This window comes from Trifolium pratense, linkage group LG5 (genome assembly GCF_020283565.1).
Source record: "Trifolium pratense cultivar HEN17-A07 linkage group LG5, ARS_RC_1.1, whole genome shotgun sequence".
Classification (NCBI taxonomy): domain Eukaryota; kingdom Viridiplantae; phylum Streptophyta; class Magnoliopsida; order Fabales; family Fabaceae; genus Trifolium; species Trifolium pratense.
Genome location: NC_060063.1, coordinates 27,017,198 through 27,037,104, shown reverse-complemented (window position 1 = coordinate 27,037,104; position 19,907 = coordinate 27,017,198). Strand labels below are relative to the sequence as shown.

At 32.1% G+C, this 19,907-nt stretch overlaps 2 protein-coding genes across 3 annotated transcripts; both read left to right on the top strand.

The window, feature by feature from the left end:
* Positions 1 to 7,735: 7,735 nt before the first annotated feature.
* LOC123885241 (ribonuclease 2) lies at positions 7,736 to 13,479 on the top strand. The gene is made up of 9 exons (XM_045934513.1): positions 7,736 to 8,073; positions 9,679 to 9,710; positions 10,118 to 10,191; positions 10,349 to 10,450; positions 10,566 to 10,569; positions 10,875 to 10,966; positions 11,676 to 11,837; positions 12,309 to 12,408; positions 13,132 to 13,479. Exons 1-9 carry the CDS (start codon positions 7,850 to 7,852, stop codon positions 13,176 to 13,178), a joined length of 837 nt encoding a protein of 278 aa, XP_045790469.1. The 5' UTR covers positions 7,736 to 7,849; the 3' UTR covers positions 13,179 to 13,479.
* A 1,092-nt stretch (positions 13,480 to 14,571) lies between these two features.
* Positions 14,572 to 16,023, top strand: LOC123885176 (short-chain dehydrogenase reductase 3b-like). Of its 2 annotated transcripts, XM_045934440.1 has the most exons (4): positions 14,572 to 14,690; positions 14,880 to 15,148; positions 15,299 to 15,803; positions 15,845 to 16,022. In XM_045934440.1, exons 1-3 carry the CDS (start codon positions 14,677 to 14,679, stop codon positions 15,796 to 15,798), a joined length of 783 nt encoding a protein of 260 aa, XP_045790396.1. In that variant the 5' UTR covers positions 14,572 to 14,676; the 3' UTR covers positions 15,799 to 15,803; positions 15,845 to 16,022. The 2 variants fall into 2 exon arrangements, with proteins under 2 accessions (XP_045790396.1, XP_045790395.1); XM_045934439.1 differs by having other exon boundaries at positions 15,299 to 16,023.
* The last annotated feature ends 3,884 nt before the right edge of the window (positions 16,024 to 19,907 follow it).

Sequence of the window (19,907 nt, the reverse complement as noted above, 5' to 3'; positions counted from 1 at the left end):
ATTTCATAGTTATTTATTTATTTATTTATTTATTTATTTTGAAACATTTCATAGTTATTTGCTAAAGGTCTTGCTCCGATAGGTATGTGATAAGATATTTGATTTTTGCTATTAAAAAAAATTGGTTGGGAGAGGAGAATTCATTTTGTTTGTCTCACAAATTTTCTGACGAAGATTAGTCGTAGCTAATGACATTGGAAACTTAGTACAAACTAGTATCATGGTAACTCAACTCTGTATAAATATCATGGTAAAAAAAATTACCATGTAAAAGAAATACTATCATTATAATTTGTCAAACATTTAACATTAATAAAAGAAAGGCTTAATTATCAAAAAATAAAATAAAACAAAGGCTTGGGAGTCCACAAATCATAGCTTAACAGACAAAAAAAATATCAAAACTGTTTGATAGGATGCGCGTTCGAAGCCCGACTCCTTTATTTATGTCTATAGTTTATAATAACTTTGTCATTTTGCCTATCTACAAAAAAATAAAAGCTTAGGCGTCCTCAGTTACCTTAGCTCAATGGGGATATCAAATTTTATGCGTGAGAGTTAAGACCAATCTTTATTTGGTCAATTGATGGTTGTCGTTGGATTTGTAGTGATGACATCAGCTTAATCCATCGCATCTACGATCAGAAAGGGACTGAAACAATTTGATGTCAGAACTTATCCCACCTAAATTAGGCGATCCAGTGGGACCGATACTAGAGGTTAAAACAAAAAGCAAAAAAAGAGTTGAGGTTCAAATATTAAATACTCCATTTATTTATCTTAAGAGTGAAATGATAGAATCCGACAATGATACCAAGATAAAAATCAATAAATATAAGGTTGGGATATATAAAAGGTTGAAATAATCTTATCATTCTCTTGTACCAAAATTTTTTTTCATTCTCTTATGCGTCTTCTTTCTCCTCCTCATCTATGAATGTTGCGTTTTGTTTTCTCCTTTCAAATATGACATTTTCAGATCTCGGCCAAAACCTTTATTTAAAAAAAATGTAGTTTTTAATAAAATAAAATATTACACATTTTGAATCAGACCGCCACCATAGATTTTATACGGGAGGATAACTTTTCAATTTGAGAAAAATGTTTTGTTCCAAATTGGTTTCGTTTCTATTGCTATGCATCTATGGTCATCTACTAATTGTCAAAATTTTGCATGATTAATATACATCGTGGAACTGTAAAAAAAAATTATTATACACCGGTGAATTGGAGTTATTACACATTATTCTCTCTCACTCACACTCAACAACACTTGAGAGAGATGGAGGCTCTCGAGGAGGGAGAGAATTGACGAGGACGAGAACAAGATGAGGACCATGATTGTTTCGAGCTTGACTACGAAGAAAGTTGCAGCTGCTAAGAAGTTCGTTGAGAATCATTATAGGGCACGGATGAAGAATATTCAAGATCGAAAAATATTCAAGATCCGATCTTGAATATTATTCATCTGTGCCCTATAATGATTCTCAATGAACTTCTTAGCACTTTCTTCATAGTCAAGCTTGAACCAAACACCTCTTATTCTTTTTCTCCTCTTCCATTCTCCCCCTCCTCGAGATCCTCCATCTCTCTTTGATGTGTTGTTGAGTGTGACAGAATACATGTGTAGCAACTCCAATTCACTAGTGTATAATGATTTTTTTTTTTTATAGATCTACAATGTATATTAATCATACAAAATTTCGACAATTAGTTGATGGTCATGGATGCATAGTACTAGAAACAAAACCAATTTGGAACAAAACATTTTTCTCAAATTGAAAATCTACCCTCCCCTCTTTACTCTCTGTAAAATCTATGGCGGCAACTTGATACAAAATGTGTAATTTTTTTTATTGTATTTTATTAAAACTAGAGTTTTTAAAATAAAAGTTTTGGCCAAGATATGGAAATGTTAAATTTGAAAGAAGAAAACAAAGCGCAACACGAACAAGGAGGAGAGAGAAGATGCACAAGGGAATGAAAAGATTACCTACGGTTTAAAAGATGAAAATCAACATAAAGATTAATCTAATGGTTGAGATTTAAGTGTCTCATCCTCTCATTAGGAGGGATCCGTTGACTGCAGGAGTAACTTAAAAGAGTTTCTTCAAATCTCTCCCCTCCATTTCATTTTAATCCAATGGGCTAATTAGTTATAAATTTATCCCACATAATTATTATTTTCCTTCATTTCACACAATCGCTAATTCCCTTTCTCATCTATTTTGCCGTCAACAAGAAAATAATAGGGTTTCTTTTAAAACAGACCCCACAATATATTTCATTAATTATTCAACAATTTTATCTTTTTTTTTTTTTTGGTTATTAAACAATTTTATCTTTTTTATCAAAGAAAATTGATTCTCTAATCATTTCCTTTTTTAATATCATTTGGCTGCAACTCGAATTATTGTTTACATTGATACACCTATATACTATGTTGGAGTGCCTCTCACCTCTTCTTGAACACGAGAATTGTACTGATCGACGTTTAAGAACAAAGCGAGTGTTTGGTAGGAGAGAAAATGAGAAGAGAGAAATAAAAACACGGAAACCAATGCATGTACTTGGATTAACATTAGTCCAAGTACATACATTGGTTTTCGTGTTTTTATTTCTCTTTTCTCATTTTCTCTCCTATCAAACACACCAGTATATATGTATAAGCTAGTTACTATATCCTTTGTATATATATCACTAGATGAGCATATTTATTTTATTGGCTAAAATGCAGTTTTACCACCTGTTTTGAAAAATGCGGAATTTTACCCCTCCTATGTTAAAATGCGGAATTAAGCTTCACACAGAACTCAATTTGGATCAATAATTCACAAATCTGATACCGAAACGACCGTAATCGAGTTAACTTTCCACATAATCAAACCCCACTAAATTTGGAGTTATAGAGAGAGATTAATTACCGTTTTAGTGAAGGTCTGTCCAATTACTAATTCTGCAGAAATCTACTTGTGACCTTCAAATTCAACATCGTCTACTGAACGCATCGTAACTCCAAATTCGACAAAATTGAAATGCCAACAAGGGTAATTTCGCTATCTTTCCATAATGTAAATAGTATTAAAAAATGAGCTACAGGGTGAGAGGCATGACGAAAATACCAGTAGTAGTTTCATACGATAATTAATTTGAACATACCTTCACTAAAACAGTAATTAATCTCTCTCTGTAACTCCAAATTTAGTGGAGTTTGATTCTGTGAAAAACTAACTCGATTGCGGTCGTTTCGGTACCAATTTGGTGAATTATTGATCCAAATTGAGTTCTGTGCAAAGCTTTGAACTTGAGGCTCAGAAGCAGATTTTGTGCAGAATTTTGGTGGGGGCAAAATCCAACAAATTTTAAAATAGAGAGGGTAAAATTCCGCATTTTAAAATAGGGGGGGTAAAATTCCGCATTTTTCAAAACGGGGGGGGGGGGGGGGGTAAAACTGCATTTAAGCCTATTTTATTTATTTTTTGTTTATAGTGGTGGAGCAGAAAATCGAATACAGGACATCATGCATACTACCTCAAATCCCTTACCACTACATCAAACCAGCTGCTTTGAGCATATTTGTTGTTGGATAAGGTACTACCATTAAATTCCAATGTACTCTTGTTTTTAATGTCTTCATATTATATCGATAAGCGGTAACTAGGCGGCTTTTATTTTTAATTTGTTTGTTTATTATTGCATTAATATATTTTTGATTTGATTGACTAAAAAATAAGAGATTAAAAGAGATAATTCTTTTTTTTTTGGGTCAAGTAGCCTAGTGACTATAAAATCCACCTTAAAGGTGAATAAATGGAGTATCTCGAGTTCGAACCCGGACTCCTATACATATAGTGTGATGTCCCTACCAACTGAACTAAGCTCACGGGTACTGACATAAATTGAAAACTTTGTTATAGCTAAACTATGAAATAACTTTTTATCTTAGAAACCAATTATTGAAAAGAAAAAAAAAAATACTTAAATACTTTTATTTTCTATTCAATCCCCATTGTTGGGTCACAGAGGGCAGCTGAGAGATCATCCACATTGGGCTCAAGACAATTATAGAATTGAGTTAGATACTGCTATACCACTGTCCCAAAACGAGCTAGGATCCTCTCCATTTCCAATTTTTTCCATTATTATATGCTTTTAGAAATATAAATACAAAAATGTGACATTAAATGAGTCCAAATATCTTTTATACACCCAAAAATATTTAAAAACTTTGGTAATAGAAGAAATTGAAATAATAGGAAATTGAGAGGATCTCAACTCGTCCCAAAACAATGGTCCTTTACACATATCAATGCATAATTTGAATCATTAATATCTTTAGTTTTCTTTCATGAAAAATTATAAAAATTTAATATTTTGAAAATATTCATTGAGACAAATCAAACAAGATCTTATTTGCTAATATTTATCTTTATATATTAGTAAAAAAAATACTGTCAAAATAAATGTCAACAGCCAACATGGACAATTGTTTTGGGACGGAGGTAGTATATTTTTACCAAAAACCTTAAGACATTTGGTTTATAGATATCATCCATCGCAAAATGTTCAACCTCCACTTTTCATAATAATGCAAGACTTAACTTACATCAACTTGTCATAACGTCCATATCTCTCTAGTTTTTCTTAAACCCAGATTTCCACTTAATCTCTCACACTTTGCTTTCTCCCTCCCTTATTCTCATTTATTCGATCTCTCTCTTAGGGTCCGTTTGACCTAACTTTTTTTAGAGCTTATACAAACAGCTTATGCAATATAAATTAGGTTTTATGCTATTTTATAAGTTCACACTAGTGAAAATTGTAATTTTATAAGCTATTTTAGCATAAACTACCTTGACAAACTTATAATAATATATAAAATTTGCATAAGCTGTTTGCATAAGCTCTAAAAAAAGTTGGGTCAAACGAGCCCTAATTTGTTATTGATCCCAAAATTGCTGATGTTAGGTGCAGCAAAAATAAATAGAATTCCTAGCACTAGAATGAAAATATTATGACGGTACAGGTTTAATAATAATAAAAGATAACCCACTTCGGGTTGGTCTAGTGGTGTTGGCTTGGGTCCTTGGAGTATGCTCCTCTCAAGGTCTCATGTTCGATTCCTCCGGTGCCAATTTCGGTGGGTTAAGTTCATACAGAGCAAAAAACTCTGGCTTTAAATAGAGCCCCCGCAAGTGGGCGATGGAATTAGCCCATTTGAATTAGTCGGTCCTACAACCGGATACCAAGTTTTAAAAATAAATAAATGATAATAATAATAATAAAAGATCTGTTTTTTCAACTCCTCTCCATTTAAAAGTCACAATTTTCTCTTATATTTGAATAAAACAATAAATAATAAAAACTATTTATTTTGGTACATATAAAAACTAATTTTAAATAAATTATTCTTTTTTGCTTTTACCACTAATTTAATTTAATTGAGATCAATTCTGACATTAAGTAGTTTCATCCCCCTCCCGATTGTAGTTGGGGAGATCGAACCGTGATCTTCCCGACTAAATTCAACATCAATTATCACTGAACCAACCAACGATTCATTTTAATTAATTCGCCTTTTTTTTTGTTGTCATGGGGTCGACATGTAAACAAGGTAAACCCAATGAAAACCAAAGGGTACCATATTGGCATTGGGTAGAAGACGACCCAAACTTAGATTTAAATGTTTGTCTGATGTTTCATTAATGTTTTATTTTGTTATCATCTCACTTATTCTAGACTAGATATTTTCTTATGAGACTTAATGTAGATATTTTATGAAGTATCATGAACTTTTTTAAATGGTAATTTTTATATTTTTTATAGTCTTATTAGTTTACATATTTTGATTACCTAATATTTTATTTTATTATTATAATTATTTTAATATAAAAAAATAATAAAATATTATTTAATTTAAATATTTTGTAGTTGTCTGTGAATATTAATAGTGTTTGTCGTTTTATCTATAAAAATAAAAATAGTTATAAGTGGACCACTTTGCTAGCAAACCATTTTTTTTGTCAACTGTTGCGAATACGACAGCCCCTAAAGGCACAATGGAATATGCTTACAAAAATTCTAGATCAAAGTTTAATATATATTTTTATGAGTTTGGTTATTTTAGAGTGTACAATGTATAATTCAACGATTTATAAATCAAAAGTAAATATTATAGATATATGTAACAAATCATAAATTTGTTACAATCACAATTTCTTTTTAAACGTTATTTATTTTAGAGAATTCAATCTAAGAGGTTTAATCTAGTGGTGCTAAATTTGAGCAGAATGTAATTTTTTTTACTTCCTAGAGACCGACTTTGGTGGTTGGCAATGATAAAAGAAGCCAAAAAAAATGAGTACATAGAATACAAAAAAATAAAAAGAGAAATACGTTGATAGACTCTTATTTTTTATTTTATTTTTTGATAGAGAGTTGATAGACTCTTATGTGTTGCTAGAGTATGAAGTATTTATTTTGAAAGATGATATTTTGATATTTTAACTTTTTAAGTGATTCGTTGTTATTTTTTTTTACATGAAAAATAATTTAATAGTTAAAATTACACCTTTAAAATGAATAAATAAATTGTCTCGAGTTCGAAACCAACCTCAACACCTTGTTATGTCTCGTGAACTCATTAATTGTGTTCATTAAGGGTTTGTTTGATGTCCAAAATATACGTACTGGACATAACATTACATGTAATACAAGACATAAGATCACAAGACAAACATTTAAGATATCGAATAAATTTTGTGTTGTACGATTTTTTATGGACAAAATGTTATTGACACATATGTAATGTGTTTTAAAACACATGACGTGTCACATTTATTAAAGAGTTTAATTGTTGTGCATATCGTCTTTGTAATTCTACTTTTTCTAATTGGTGTTATAACCCCTTAAAATGTTTAAGTAGTTTTTAAGCTTGTTTTTAAGGGATTGGATATCCCTTGTACTCCTTACTAATTTCATCGTTTGCTTAATAAAAAAAAACTCTAAAGGTTAATTTATATGCACGGTTATTGTAAAATTATTCTATACACAATTTATTAATATACCACATACCATGTATTGTGTTTGATTTTTGTTTTCTTCGCCAGGTAGCCTATTAGTTTGAAATTTCATCTTTAAAGATGAATAAGTGGAGTGTCTGTGATTCGAATTCCGACTATGCATATAAAATGCTGATGCCCTACCAACTGAGCTAAGCTCACGGGGACGACACTATAGTATGATTTAAATGTAATTTTTGTTTTACACGATGTTTAGCGATTAATCAAAAAAATTATTAGGTTAAGCCACTAGGTTTAGGTATCGTTTGACCTGACTTTTTTCCCCTTTTATTTAGAGCTTATGCAAACAACTTATTCAATTTTTATATATTATTATAAGTTTGGCAAGATAGTTTATGATAAAATAGATTATAAAATTACAATTTTCACTGGTGTGAACTTATAAAATAACGTAAAACTTAATTTATATCGCATAAACTATTTGAATAAGCTAAAAAAAAGCTAAGCCAAACGGACTCTTAGTCTAATGGTAAGGGGTTTGACTGTTTGAGTAATACGCTATAGGTCTGAGTTTGATACCCAGTTCGTAGTAAACAAAAAATATTAGTAGGATTATTGCAAAAAAAAAATAAAATTATTAGGTTGGTTGGAGAGGAGAATCGAGATTGGTGCAATAAATATAAATATAGAAACAAATACCGGTAACGGTAAGTCATAACTACTGAATCTAAAATCAGTCGAATCCTCCCTATTTCATTGCATAGAATCTAGGATACATATATACATACATAGATAGCCAAACGCATCACGCAATTGCGAGCGAACAAATGTCTTCTCCTCTGACTCAACCTCTTCTATGCCTATTCCTGGCTCTCCTCTTCGTCGCCGGAACATCTTCACCGGCGCGTGCTCCCGATGAGTTGGAGCGTGTAGGTGGTGGTGGAGGAGAAAATCAGAGAGAGTTTGATTATTTCGCTTTAGCGTTACAATGGCCTGGTACTTATTGTCAACGCACGCGTAAATGTTGTTCCTCTAATGGTTGCTGCAGAGGGTAACCTTTCCCTTTTCCTTTTTCTTTCTATTTTTTATTTTATTTTATTTTAATAAATTTTTTTTTTTTTTATTTACAATGAGCTGATGATCGAACTCAGACATACTATCCAAATCCCTCACCACTGGACCAAACCTGCTGGTTTATTTTAATTAATTAATTAATTAATATCGGATTATTATTCAATTCAATCATTTTAGTCATACCTTAAGTTGAATTAAGTTGTTTAAGTAATCTGTTTGTTCTTCAATCGGTATATTTATCATATTTATGTTTGTAATATGATTTTTTTACTAGAGATAGTAGTAATTATATAAAGACTTAATTAGTAAAATGATCCCTTAAAGATATTTTTGGTTTCAGATTGGTCCCTTAAAGAAAAAAAAAAAAAGTCCGAATAGGTCCCTTGAAGAAAAAAAAAAGGTCTGAATAGGTTCCTTAAAGACTTCTCCGTTAATCAGTTTGATCCCTGAAAAAAGGTCCGAATAGGACCAAACTGATTAACGGATATGTCTTTAAGGGACCTATTCGGACCTTTTTTTCTTTAAGGGACCAATGTGAAACCAAAAATGTCTTTAAGGGACCATTTTACTAATTAAGCCTTATATAAAGGTTTAAATATGATTTTAATCCCCATAAATTAAAAAAGGGTCTTGCTAAATGGTGCCCCGTAGCACTCTTTAAACATTCCATTTAAAGAAATAATTTATCTAAAAAATGAAACATTTCAATTTCCAATGCGTTGACTTCACACATTTCCATAAAATTTTAACAAAAACTTACTATTTAAGATGCTTAAAGAGTGCTCCGCCTGAGGGCACTGTTTAGCATTTTCCATTAAAAAAATGGTTTTTTTAATCCGTAACATCATAGGTTAGGTTATCCAATATAACCACGGGATGGGTTGGCCAGCTCAACTGATTTGAGCTAAGGGTTAAAGGAGTTAAGGTGTAAAAGGACCCGGGTTCAATTCCCGGCCAAGGAGAAAAATACTAACATTAATAACTAATTACTGACTTTGGCCATTTCAAAACTAGAAATCCAATATAATCACACCCATGTGGCCCAATAAGTGACCTAAAGACTAGGGTTTGTTTGGATAAACAGCTTATTTGCACAGCTTATAACACAAGCACACTTAGCATGATAAACACTCATCTATAAGCTCACAGAAGCTATTTTTATAGCAAAAGATAGATTGTTTTTATATATGCTACGAGCTGTTTTCATAAGCTATATTGGAGAACTTATGAAAATACGCTGAAAAATCTTTATGGAAATTATCATAAGCCGTTTTTCATAAGTTCTCCTAAACAGTCTCTCAAACTTATGCCGGTTGATAAGCTCAAATAAGGCAATCTAAACAAAAAAAAACTTAAAGACTAAAACCAAAAAACACTATAGTTGTAGGACTAGAAATCAATGAATGTAATTACAATTTTATAATAATGCTTATACTTATGAACTTTTTTTGTTGCTTGTTGTTACTTATGTTTGTGGAATGAAATTGGTTTTTATTTTGCATTTTACATAAATAACCTGATAAGAGACTGAAATATTTCAATTTCTGATTGCTAATTATTTTTTTTTCCATCTCCTTTTCAGCTCCAATTCTCCGGCAACAATATTCACAATACGTGAGTTTGAATTTTGTTATAGTTAAATTACCTGTGTTCTGAGTCAATTTATACTTGTTAGTTGTGGAGTGCTGGCTGGTTCTTGAAACTTTAAAAGGAGATGCTGAGTGCACAGGATTCCCTGCCCCATTTTAGGGTCTAGATAATTTCTGAAAATTATGCTGATATTTTAAGGCCTTTGAGAAATTAACTTTAAGCATCCTTTGTTATTTATTTTTTATTTCATCAATCCTTTTCTCTCATTGCTTTCCCACTGCACTTCTTGTTTTTAGATTCTTTTGTTTGTAAACATTAAAATCTGTTTCTGGAGGTAAACTATACATTGATCGTTTTGCATGTCTCTTATGAGCATGGACATTCCTACAACAATTATCTTAACAGATTATTTATATTTGCTTGCATAATAGATGGACTGTGGCCTGACTATAATGATGGAACTTGGCCGTCATGTTGCACTAAATCTAGTTTTGATCCAAAAGAGGTACAATTTTGCTACCATAATTTGCAAACCATTTGATTACAGATCACATGTATTGGTTGTGTTAGCGTTGCATTTATTTATATACTGTTAGTCAAATTTGTTGCATTAGCACTCAATTTCATCTTTTCCGAGTATTAATGTTTCATTTTATGTGTAGATATCAACATTGAATGATGCTTTAGAGAAATATTGGCCATCATTGAGCTGTAGCAAACCATCATCATGCAATGGTGGAAAAGGTTCATTTTGGGGTCATGAGGTGGTCACTGAAAATGACTTATTTTCTTATTTATCTTTAAATTATTATTAAATCTAATTTGTTCTTTTGATATGGTCTACGTTTCCGGGGCTACCATGTCGGTGCACATTCACAGTGGGGTAATAATCTTTTATAGCTTTTGCTCATTTACATGATTTAACAAGTTCATTCAATGTCTTACTCTTGCTTGAGCGTAATGGTTGGGATGTTTTCCTAAAATTTGGTGCATTTGGATAGAGTTGGTTATATACAGTATGAAATGTTCAAGAACAAAATCTTCAAAGTTTCAAATAACTTCTTTTTTTACTACAAAGTTTTCTTTTCTATCACAGTTTAAATTTTCTCTGCTATTATGTTTGAGGAATATCTCTTGATTTTCTTATACTAGTATTCCAATTTTCTAATATTGAAATTTCAATTGCAGAGAAGCATGGCACGTGCTCATATCCTGTGTTTGGAAATGAATATGATTATTTCTTGACAACACTTAATCTTTATTTCAAATATAATGTTACGGTAAGTTTGTGGAACATAATTTTTTGTTACCCGGAAATTTCTGTATTGTTGTATTTCTACTTTTGGTCCATGTCTTTTTCTCATTTTTTTCTACCAGATAAAATATCAAACATGCTTTATCGAATACAAGTACTTAGAAGTTAGAAAATAAAATGTCATTCCATATAGCTGGTATTTTCTTACAATTATCTTGTTGTCCCTTCCCACCACAGTAAAGAACTAATAAATTTTGTCTACTGATTAATGAGTCACTTCCCTAGTGATTCTCCGTCAACTTGATATGATTTGAATATTTCTTAATGAATCAGTTATCCATTTATCCTCCCTCCAGTTGATAACATATGTCCTTTAATTAATGAATTACTAAGGTAGTTGCCCCTTCGGTCTTGGTGCGCATATGATTATGCATGATAGTGGAATTTTATAAGATTCAGGGTTGGCCTGTTGCTGTTGTATGATCCAAACAAATACACGCAAGTTTGAATTATAAAAATATTGTTGGCAACCGGGTGCACCATCTTATCTATTGTGAGAGGTGTTATTTAGATTCCTTACTGTTTTTTTTATAGGGTAATGCATACTGAAGTGACATGAAAAATTATGACTACCATTTGTAGATGCAAAACCTTTGATTGTAAAGACCAAATGCCTACTTGCATATGCATCACAACATACTTTGACTATTGTGTTTTTTCCCCCATTTTTCCAGAGTGTTCTAAATGATGCTGGATATGTTCCGTCAAACACAGAAAAGTATCCCCTCGGAGGTATTATCTCTGCCATTGAGAATGCTTTCCATGCATCTCCTCAAATAATTTGCTCAAAAGATTCTGTACAGGAACTTCGTCTATGCTTCTCTAAGGACTTCAAGGTTGGAAATCTGCTCTTTGTAATAGACTCAGCATATAAGAAACTAAAAGATGTTGCAAAAATATTTGTTAACTTATTTACTTTTGAGAGTTCAAGAATATAAATATATAGATACCATTTGATGTAGTGTAAGAGATAAATAGCACTTTCTGTTGTAGGTGTTATTTCCAAATATTGATATTGCTATTTGTCTTTCTTGGTAAGATTTATGGTATACCACATCAGAGCTACATGTAATAGTTGTGTGATCACTGAAATCCTCTAGACCCATAGGAGAGTTGAAAATCATGAATTTTATGAAAATTTGATATATTTTCGGAAAATGAAGGAAACCCCACCTTAAGCAGATTTTCATGGGCACTATGAGAGAATTCCCGTGATCTTGTACTTTAAAATGGTTTACTAATCCTATTCAAACATAATAACTTTGCCACCATACTTATTCTAAGTATATTTGTCCCTTTTTTTGCAGCCACGCGATTGTGCTATTGCATCAGATGCTAAAATTGACATGGTTACTTCAAAATCATCATGTCCTAAATATGTTAGCTTGCCAGAATTTGCATCAACAGGTAAGTTCATCACTCTTTGATCTTTATGCCAGTATAACTGTTAATTTAACCGTCAGACTAGTTTGCTAAAATTGAATATAATTGGACTGATGGATTAACGAGGAAGGAAGGAACTAATCCTTAGTCCATTTAAACATTGACATCTCGGAAATATTCGGCCATAGTTAGGGCAGTTAAACCAACTCTCATTAAGACGTAATGAAGAATTTTGATGAATCCGCTTAAGAAAACGGTGACTCCATCCTAGTTTCACTATTCTTTATATATCCTGGTACTACTCCTATTATTTATATATCCTGTTATAATTCTCTCCCTAACTAGCTCTAACTAACTATTTAACATTGGGGTCTCCTAACATGTAGTATGAACTATAAAATCATTTCACATGTCATTACCTAGAAATTTGTGCTTTTAAGATGGTTCATGGTAGAAATGTAAACATATTTAGTGTGTGTGTGTGTGGGGGGGGGGGGGGGGGGGGGGGGGGGTTGGAAGGTGAATATCACTGCCTATTCTTAAATACTTACTCAGTTGATAACTTATATCATTCTAGGAGTTGGGGGTTGACATTATGGTAGCCCAAAATTGTGTAAATCAATGACCATTGTTTTTTCCGTTTTATCAATTTTATTTTATAATAATAATCTCTGCATCTGTATTTCATTTTATCAATTTTATTTTATAATAAAATAATAATAATAATAATAGTCTCTGCATCTGTAGGGCATGATGGACTTCAGAGTTGGGCGTCTAACAATTCAGCTCTTTAAGGTTGTGGTAGTGTACTATTTGTAAATTTCTGTACTATGCGAATAAAACAAAGCCACGAGCATAGATTTGTTTGGACATTGTATCATTTATCAATTTGGAGACGACAAATTGGATTAAGTGAAGAACTAGGCATATGCCTGCTAAACTTGGCCGAAAAAATGAGAGATGGCTGAAAGTAAGTATGGGGAATTGGGATCGATCTCAGCTTGCTGCTTTGCTTTGGGGGTTTGATTGTATCTTTTTCTTTTGAAATATGTTATACTATAAGGATTTGTGGTAAATGAATATCTATTCCTTTAATATTATCATGTACTGCATTACGAACGGGTTCAAGCGTTATCATATTGTCTGTCTTTCATTAGATACCGGAGACATCATCAAGTCAATAATAAAAACCATACTTGGTGGTGGCTGTGGCTCATAGCAAAACCATCTGGTTTCGATTATCAACCTAATCAACGGTGGTCTAATCCGTTAGAGTGTGGTGGAGCTTGATGTTTTTGTTCTTAATTCTTATTTTGCTGTGTCGGATTTTTGTTGTTTCTTGTTTCTGTGGGGTTGGTTCAAGCTGTGTTAGGGACTTTGACCAACTTCTAGTTTCTATACAGGTGGTTTTAGCGTTTTGCACCATTCTCAAATACAAGTCATCTATAGCAAGACTTCCATGGTCAATCGACCATATAGACACACACATTCATATAAATTTTTGATTATTTATGAAATAATTAAAATAATAAAATAAAAAATTAAATTTTGTAAGTGTGACTAAAAATTGTATTTGGTCACGTGACTATATTAGAATAATCCCTCATTAAATACATATCGAGTCTATTATTTGCATTCCATGTATTTGAACAGTCGCTTTAATAATAAAAAATGTTATTCAAACACAATTTTTTAACAAGTATACAATAAATGAGTGAAGAGAGAAAAGATGTCAATTTTTTATTCCGGATTTGATATTCAAATAGCAAATCTCCTTTAATAATTTCTTCTAATAAAAACTTGCATATGTGTTGATACAATTTCTTTTTTTTATTTTGAAGTGTGTTGATACAATTTCATCTTCGTTACAAGTATATAAAAAAAAAATAGGAATCAGGATTTTAAATGTTTTAAGGGATTAATTTTATAAAGCGGTGGCATGTGGCTGCATTGTTGACATAATTTGACCGGTGATCTGTATTAATTTTAAAAGTATATATTTTGTATAGTATCTTAATAGTGTATATCTAAACGATTAAATTGTGTGAGTTTTCTAATAGTTGATTTATCAAAATATGACACCTATTCTTACGGATGCTTCAAAACATGACACCCTATCGTGCAATAAAATAGAATTTAAATTGCACCATCCACTAATTGAAAAACCACTCTTTCCCTTATAAATAACTCATTAAACTTGTCATTTCATAAACCAATATTGTACACAATATACAAGATAGAGAGCACAAATTTCAGAATTCATAGCCAAAGATAGTTCATTTTATCATCAATATGTCAAAACAAAGGTATGACTCTAAAAAGTGTTAAGTTGAATGAACTATTAGTTATCAGCTATAAGCTAACTTTTTAACTATTAGTTAACTTTTCAGCTATCGGCTAGCTTATAGCTTAATTTTACTGAACTGAGACATAGTCTCTCTCTTATTTCCATTAATTGCATGATGAATCAATAATCTTAAATAAATTTAACATAGGTTGGAGGGTAAGGTTGCTATAGTAACCGGAGCAGCCAGCGGAATAGGAGCAAAGACTGTGAAGACATTCGTCGAAAATGGAGCATTCGTAGTTATAGCAGATGTCAATGATGAATTGGGTCATCAAGTTGCAAATTCAATTGGTTTAGAAAAAGTTAGTTATCACCATTGTGACGTGAGTGATGAGAAACAAGTTGAGGAACTAGTTGCCTTCACCTTGAAGAAATATGGCACCTTAGACATCGTGTTCAGCAATGTTGGGATCGCAGGTATTTGCTTTCAAATACTGAAACTCATTAACCACTTGAGTTCAATGTCTTAGTTTTTAAAATCATTTAATTGATTTAGAATATTGATACACGAATTCATTATTCATGAGATTATTGATTTGATTCTTATATCTGATTAATCGCATGCAGGTCCTTTGTCTAGCATACTAGAATTTGATCTAAATAAATTTGACAAAACAATGGCTGTTAACGTTCGTGGATCAGCTGCGGTAATAAAGCATGCTGCACGTGTAATGGTGGAAAGGAAAATACGCGGATCCATAATTTGCACAGCCAGTGTAGCTGGCTCTGTTGCTGGAGTTGGAGGACATGATTACACAGCATCCAAACACGGTCTAATTGGACTTGTTCGCGCAACATGCAGTGAGCTTGGAGCTTATGGAATAAGAGTGAATTCAATTTCACCGTATGCGATTGCTACACCTCTTGCATGTACATCAATGGGAATGGAACCGAGTGAAGTTGAAGCCATTGGGATTGATTCTGCTAATTTGAAAGGAGTTACATTGAATACAACTCATATTGCAGAAACTGCTCTTTTTCTTGCTTCTGATGAATCTGCTTATATTAGTGGACACAATTTGGTGGTTGATGGAGGCTTCTCAGTTATTTCTAGTTTTGGAAAATAAGTCATATTGCACAAACATGCCATCAGAAGCATTTTGTGCTGCTTACATTGGATACAATGGATTGGAGAAGTTAATTAATGGCATTTTAATTTGTTCTTTCAATTTTCTGGTTATGGTTATGTTACATTAAGCATTGAATAATAAAATGCTGCTGCTTAGTTTTGTTGCAGTTTACTATGCATTTGATAAGTTTGCATGCTGATCTTATTTTTTTGAATGAAAATGTGTTTTAAATAACTTATTTGCAATAAAAGATGTTTATGGTAATATTAAAATCTAGTTATCGAAACTTAAATGCATAAATAAACAGCAACATAAAAGTCCATCACGTTGGTATTTCAAGTGTGAGTTGAGTTCCACATCGGATGGAACAATGAATATTGAATGGTTTATGAGTGAGAGGACCCGTAAATTTAACACCTTAAGATTTTGGGTTAAAGTGTGGTGTCCAACTCACTTGTGAAGTTGTTTAAGGCTCGATGTGATGATTCCCTGAACCCCCTGAAGACGACCCATCAGTGATATCAGAGCCGATGGTTGTTGATCCGGCTCCTTGTGTCGAAAGTCTTTCTGACATGGTGTTCAGGCGGCGTGTCCCATTGATGGTACTATTCATTAAGAGCTAATTTTCTTAATACAGTATATATTGGCGGGTGCGGTGATGTATATTTTCTATTATGCAAACTTCTGTAAAAAAAAAAAAAAGACATGCCTTGTATTATGATGAGTTTGTTAATAAAAGATTTTTGCTGCTAAAAAAAGATATGCTTATGTTTTGATGAGTTTTTTAATAAAATATTTTTTGTTACTAAAAAAAATCAAGATGAAGTTGAGTTAAACACAATTTTTTACTTGTTTATTATATAAAGAGAAGAAAAAAAAAAGTAAAAAATAAGTAAGATGGAGGCCTAACAAGTGATTACCATCATCAATGATAAAAAAATAAAATAAGATAGTATCATTAGTTTATGAAAATCATTTTTAATACTCTTAGGGCCTGTTTGGTGCGCAGGATAGGATAGAGATATGATAGGATAAAAAGCTGGATAAGGATATGATATGATAGTGGCAGGATAAGCATATATACTGTCATGTGTTTGGTGCACACAGAATAAGAAAGATGATATCATTATTTTATCATATCATGTGTTTGGTGCAAACTTAATATTGACATGATAAGATACATGTTTATTTAAATGAAAACATGATTCTTGTAAAACAAATATATTTGTTTATAAAAAAATAAATAAATTTATATTTTCAATTAACATAAAATAAGTAATGACAAAATTATCATTGTGAAATAATTTCATTTAATTGTAGAAAAATGCATCGATAAAATTTAAATTGTTATACACATAAAAAACATAAAGAAATATATTGTCAAAATTTAAATTGTATCAAATTAAAACTTTCATAAACATAAGTAGCAAGAAATCAACGAAAACGATAAAGCAACAATATATTGTCAAATATTTTTATCAAACCGTACTTAAATTATATTATCAACTACTTAACAAATACAAGACGAGTAGTATCATGGAAATGAGGAAATCCATAAATTAAAAAAATAAACAATAATAATGAATATTTTTTTATAAGAATATTAATGAATATTAATTATAAAATAATAATAACAGGTATCAATTAAAATTAAAATAGAAAAGTATATAAAGATTAGTGTGTGTTGAGCAATCAAGCAACAGGTCCATAGTAATATATCTCAACGGGAATAAAAAAAATATCACTCTATCTAAAAAAAAGGTTTCAGGTAGTACATATCAAGTATATAAAATTATTTCGTTAAAAAAAGTATATAAAATTATATACGAAGCAAAATATGTACCCAAAAAGTAAAAAAATCATGAAAATGCATTCAGTGGGAATCGAAGTGAGCAACATGTTTATTTTATCCTATCATGTTCCTAACCCAGCTTAAAATAAGGATTAAAATAACAAAGGCTAGGTAGGATAGGATAAGCAATAGGTTTATTTTATCCTTTCCAATTGGTGCACCAAACAAGAGATTTGAATATGATAGGATTGTTTTATCATATCCTGTCTCTCTATCCTGCGCACCAAACGGGCCCTTAAAGAAGGCGAAGGCTGGGCAAGAGACTACTTACGTATACCAACCCGTGTAACGTGTTCTATGTCTTTTCCTGGCTCTCCTCGTATTCGCCGGAATAGTTTCTCTGCCACTTGCCAATGCTGTTCCTGTAATGCTTGCTACAGAGGGTAACCTTTTCCATTTCCAATTTTCATTTTAATATTACCAAGTCGCTAGCTAGGTTCAAATTCAATCGTCTAATGTTATGTTTCAGTGTTCTGTTAGTCCCTCAATTGCTCTACATGTTAATGTTGTGTTTGGCGTAACCCACTTGGGTTGGTCTGCTGATATTGGCTTGGAACCTGAGAGTGTGCTCCTCCTTAAGGTCTCTCTCTAATGTCAATTTGGGTTGACTAATTTAGCTTCTTAAAAAAAATGTTGTGTTTGGCGTTCGCATTTGTGTCCGTGCTTCATATTCAAGTGCATGAGGTTCCCCCTCGAGGGGGCTAGAAAGTTTGTCTACTGATGCTCCGTCACCTTGATATGATTTGAATGTTGCTTAATGAACCAGTTATCGATTTATCCTCCCTCCAGTTGATAACATATGTCTGTTAATTAGTGAATTACTAAAGTAGTTTCCCCTTCGGTCTTGGTGCGCATATGAGTATGCATGATAGTGGAATCTTATAAGGATTCAGGCTTGGCCTGTTGCTGTTGTATGATCCAAACAAATACATTCAAGTTTGAATTATAATAATATTGTTGGCAACTGGGTGCACCATCTTATCTATTGTGAATGGTGTTATTTAGTTTCCTTACCGTTTTTTTATAGGGTAATGCATACAGAATCAACATGAAAAATTCTGACTACGGTTTGAGCTCTTATTATGTTTTGGACTGACTACCATTTGTATATGCAAAACCTTTGATTGTAAAGACCAAATGCCTACTTCCATATATATGATATAATAGCATACTTTGACTATTGTGTTTTTTTTAAACATTTTCTCAGAGAGCTCTAAATGATGATGCTTGATATGTTTCGTCAAACACAGAAAAGTATCCCCTCAGAGGCATTATCTCTGCCAATGAGAATGCTTATCATGTACCTCCTCAAATAGTTTGCTCAAAAGGTTCTGTAGAGGAACTTTGTATATGCTTTTATGAGGACTTCAAGGTTTGAAATCTGATCTGCTTTGCAATATACTCGGCATATAAGAAACTAAAAGTTGTTGCAAAAATATTTTTATCTAACTTCATTAACTTCTAAGTGTTGAAGAGTATATTTGATTGTGCTATTGAACCAGACACTAAAGTTGACATGGTTACTTCAAAAGGATCATGTCCTAAATATGTTTGCTTGCCGGAACTTGTACCAATAGGTAAGTTCATTACTCTTTGATCTTTATGCCAGTATAACTGTTGCTGTTTCAGAATTTCAGTTGTTCTTGACTTTAACCGTCAAACTAGTTTTCTAAATGTTGTATATAAGTGGAGTGATGGATTAAGCAGGAAGGAAGGACCTGATCCATTGTCGATTTCAGTTAAGATGTAATGAAGGATTTGGATGAATCCACTAAGGAAACCGCGACTCTATCCTAGTTTCACTATTATTTATATATCCTGTTATTACACTCTTTCCCTAAGTAGCTCTAACCAACTATTTAACACTTTTGAAAGTTGAACTTTTAGGAGAGTTAGTTCATGGTAGACATTTTGCTGAGTTGGTCTGTTTCACAAGCATTTTAGATATCAGTAGTACTGAGATAGAGCGATAGGATACCAAGGCCCGGAATTCTGGTTGAACCAATCATTGGACCCAATTCACATAAGCATAGGTTTTAGAAGGTTACAGAGGAATGAGAGTTAGTTAGCAATTCCCTGATTTCAAGGGGTTTCTGTTATAAGTGAGGGAAGGCTAGTAGAGAGGATATTCAGAAAGTTGTAGTCTGTTATAGGAGTGATTTCTCTCTAGTTTAGGAGCTTTTGCTCTGGATTATGAGTTCAGTGAACTCTGGTTTTATCTTCTGTTTTTCACCATCGTATAGCCTTGAGCTCA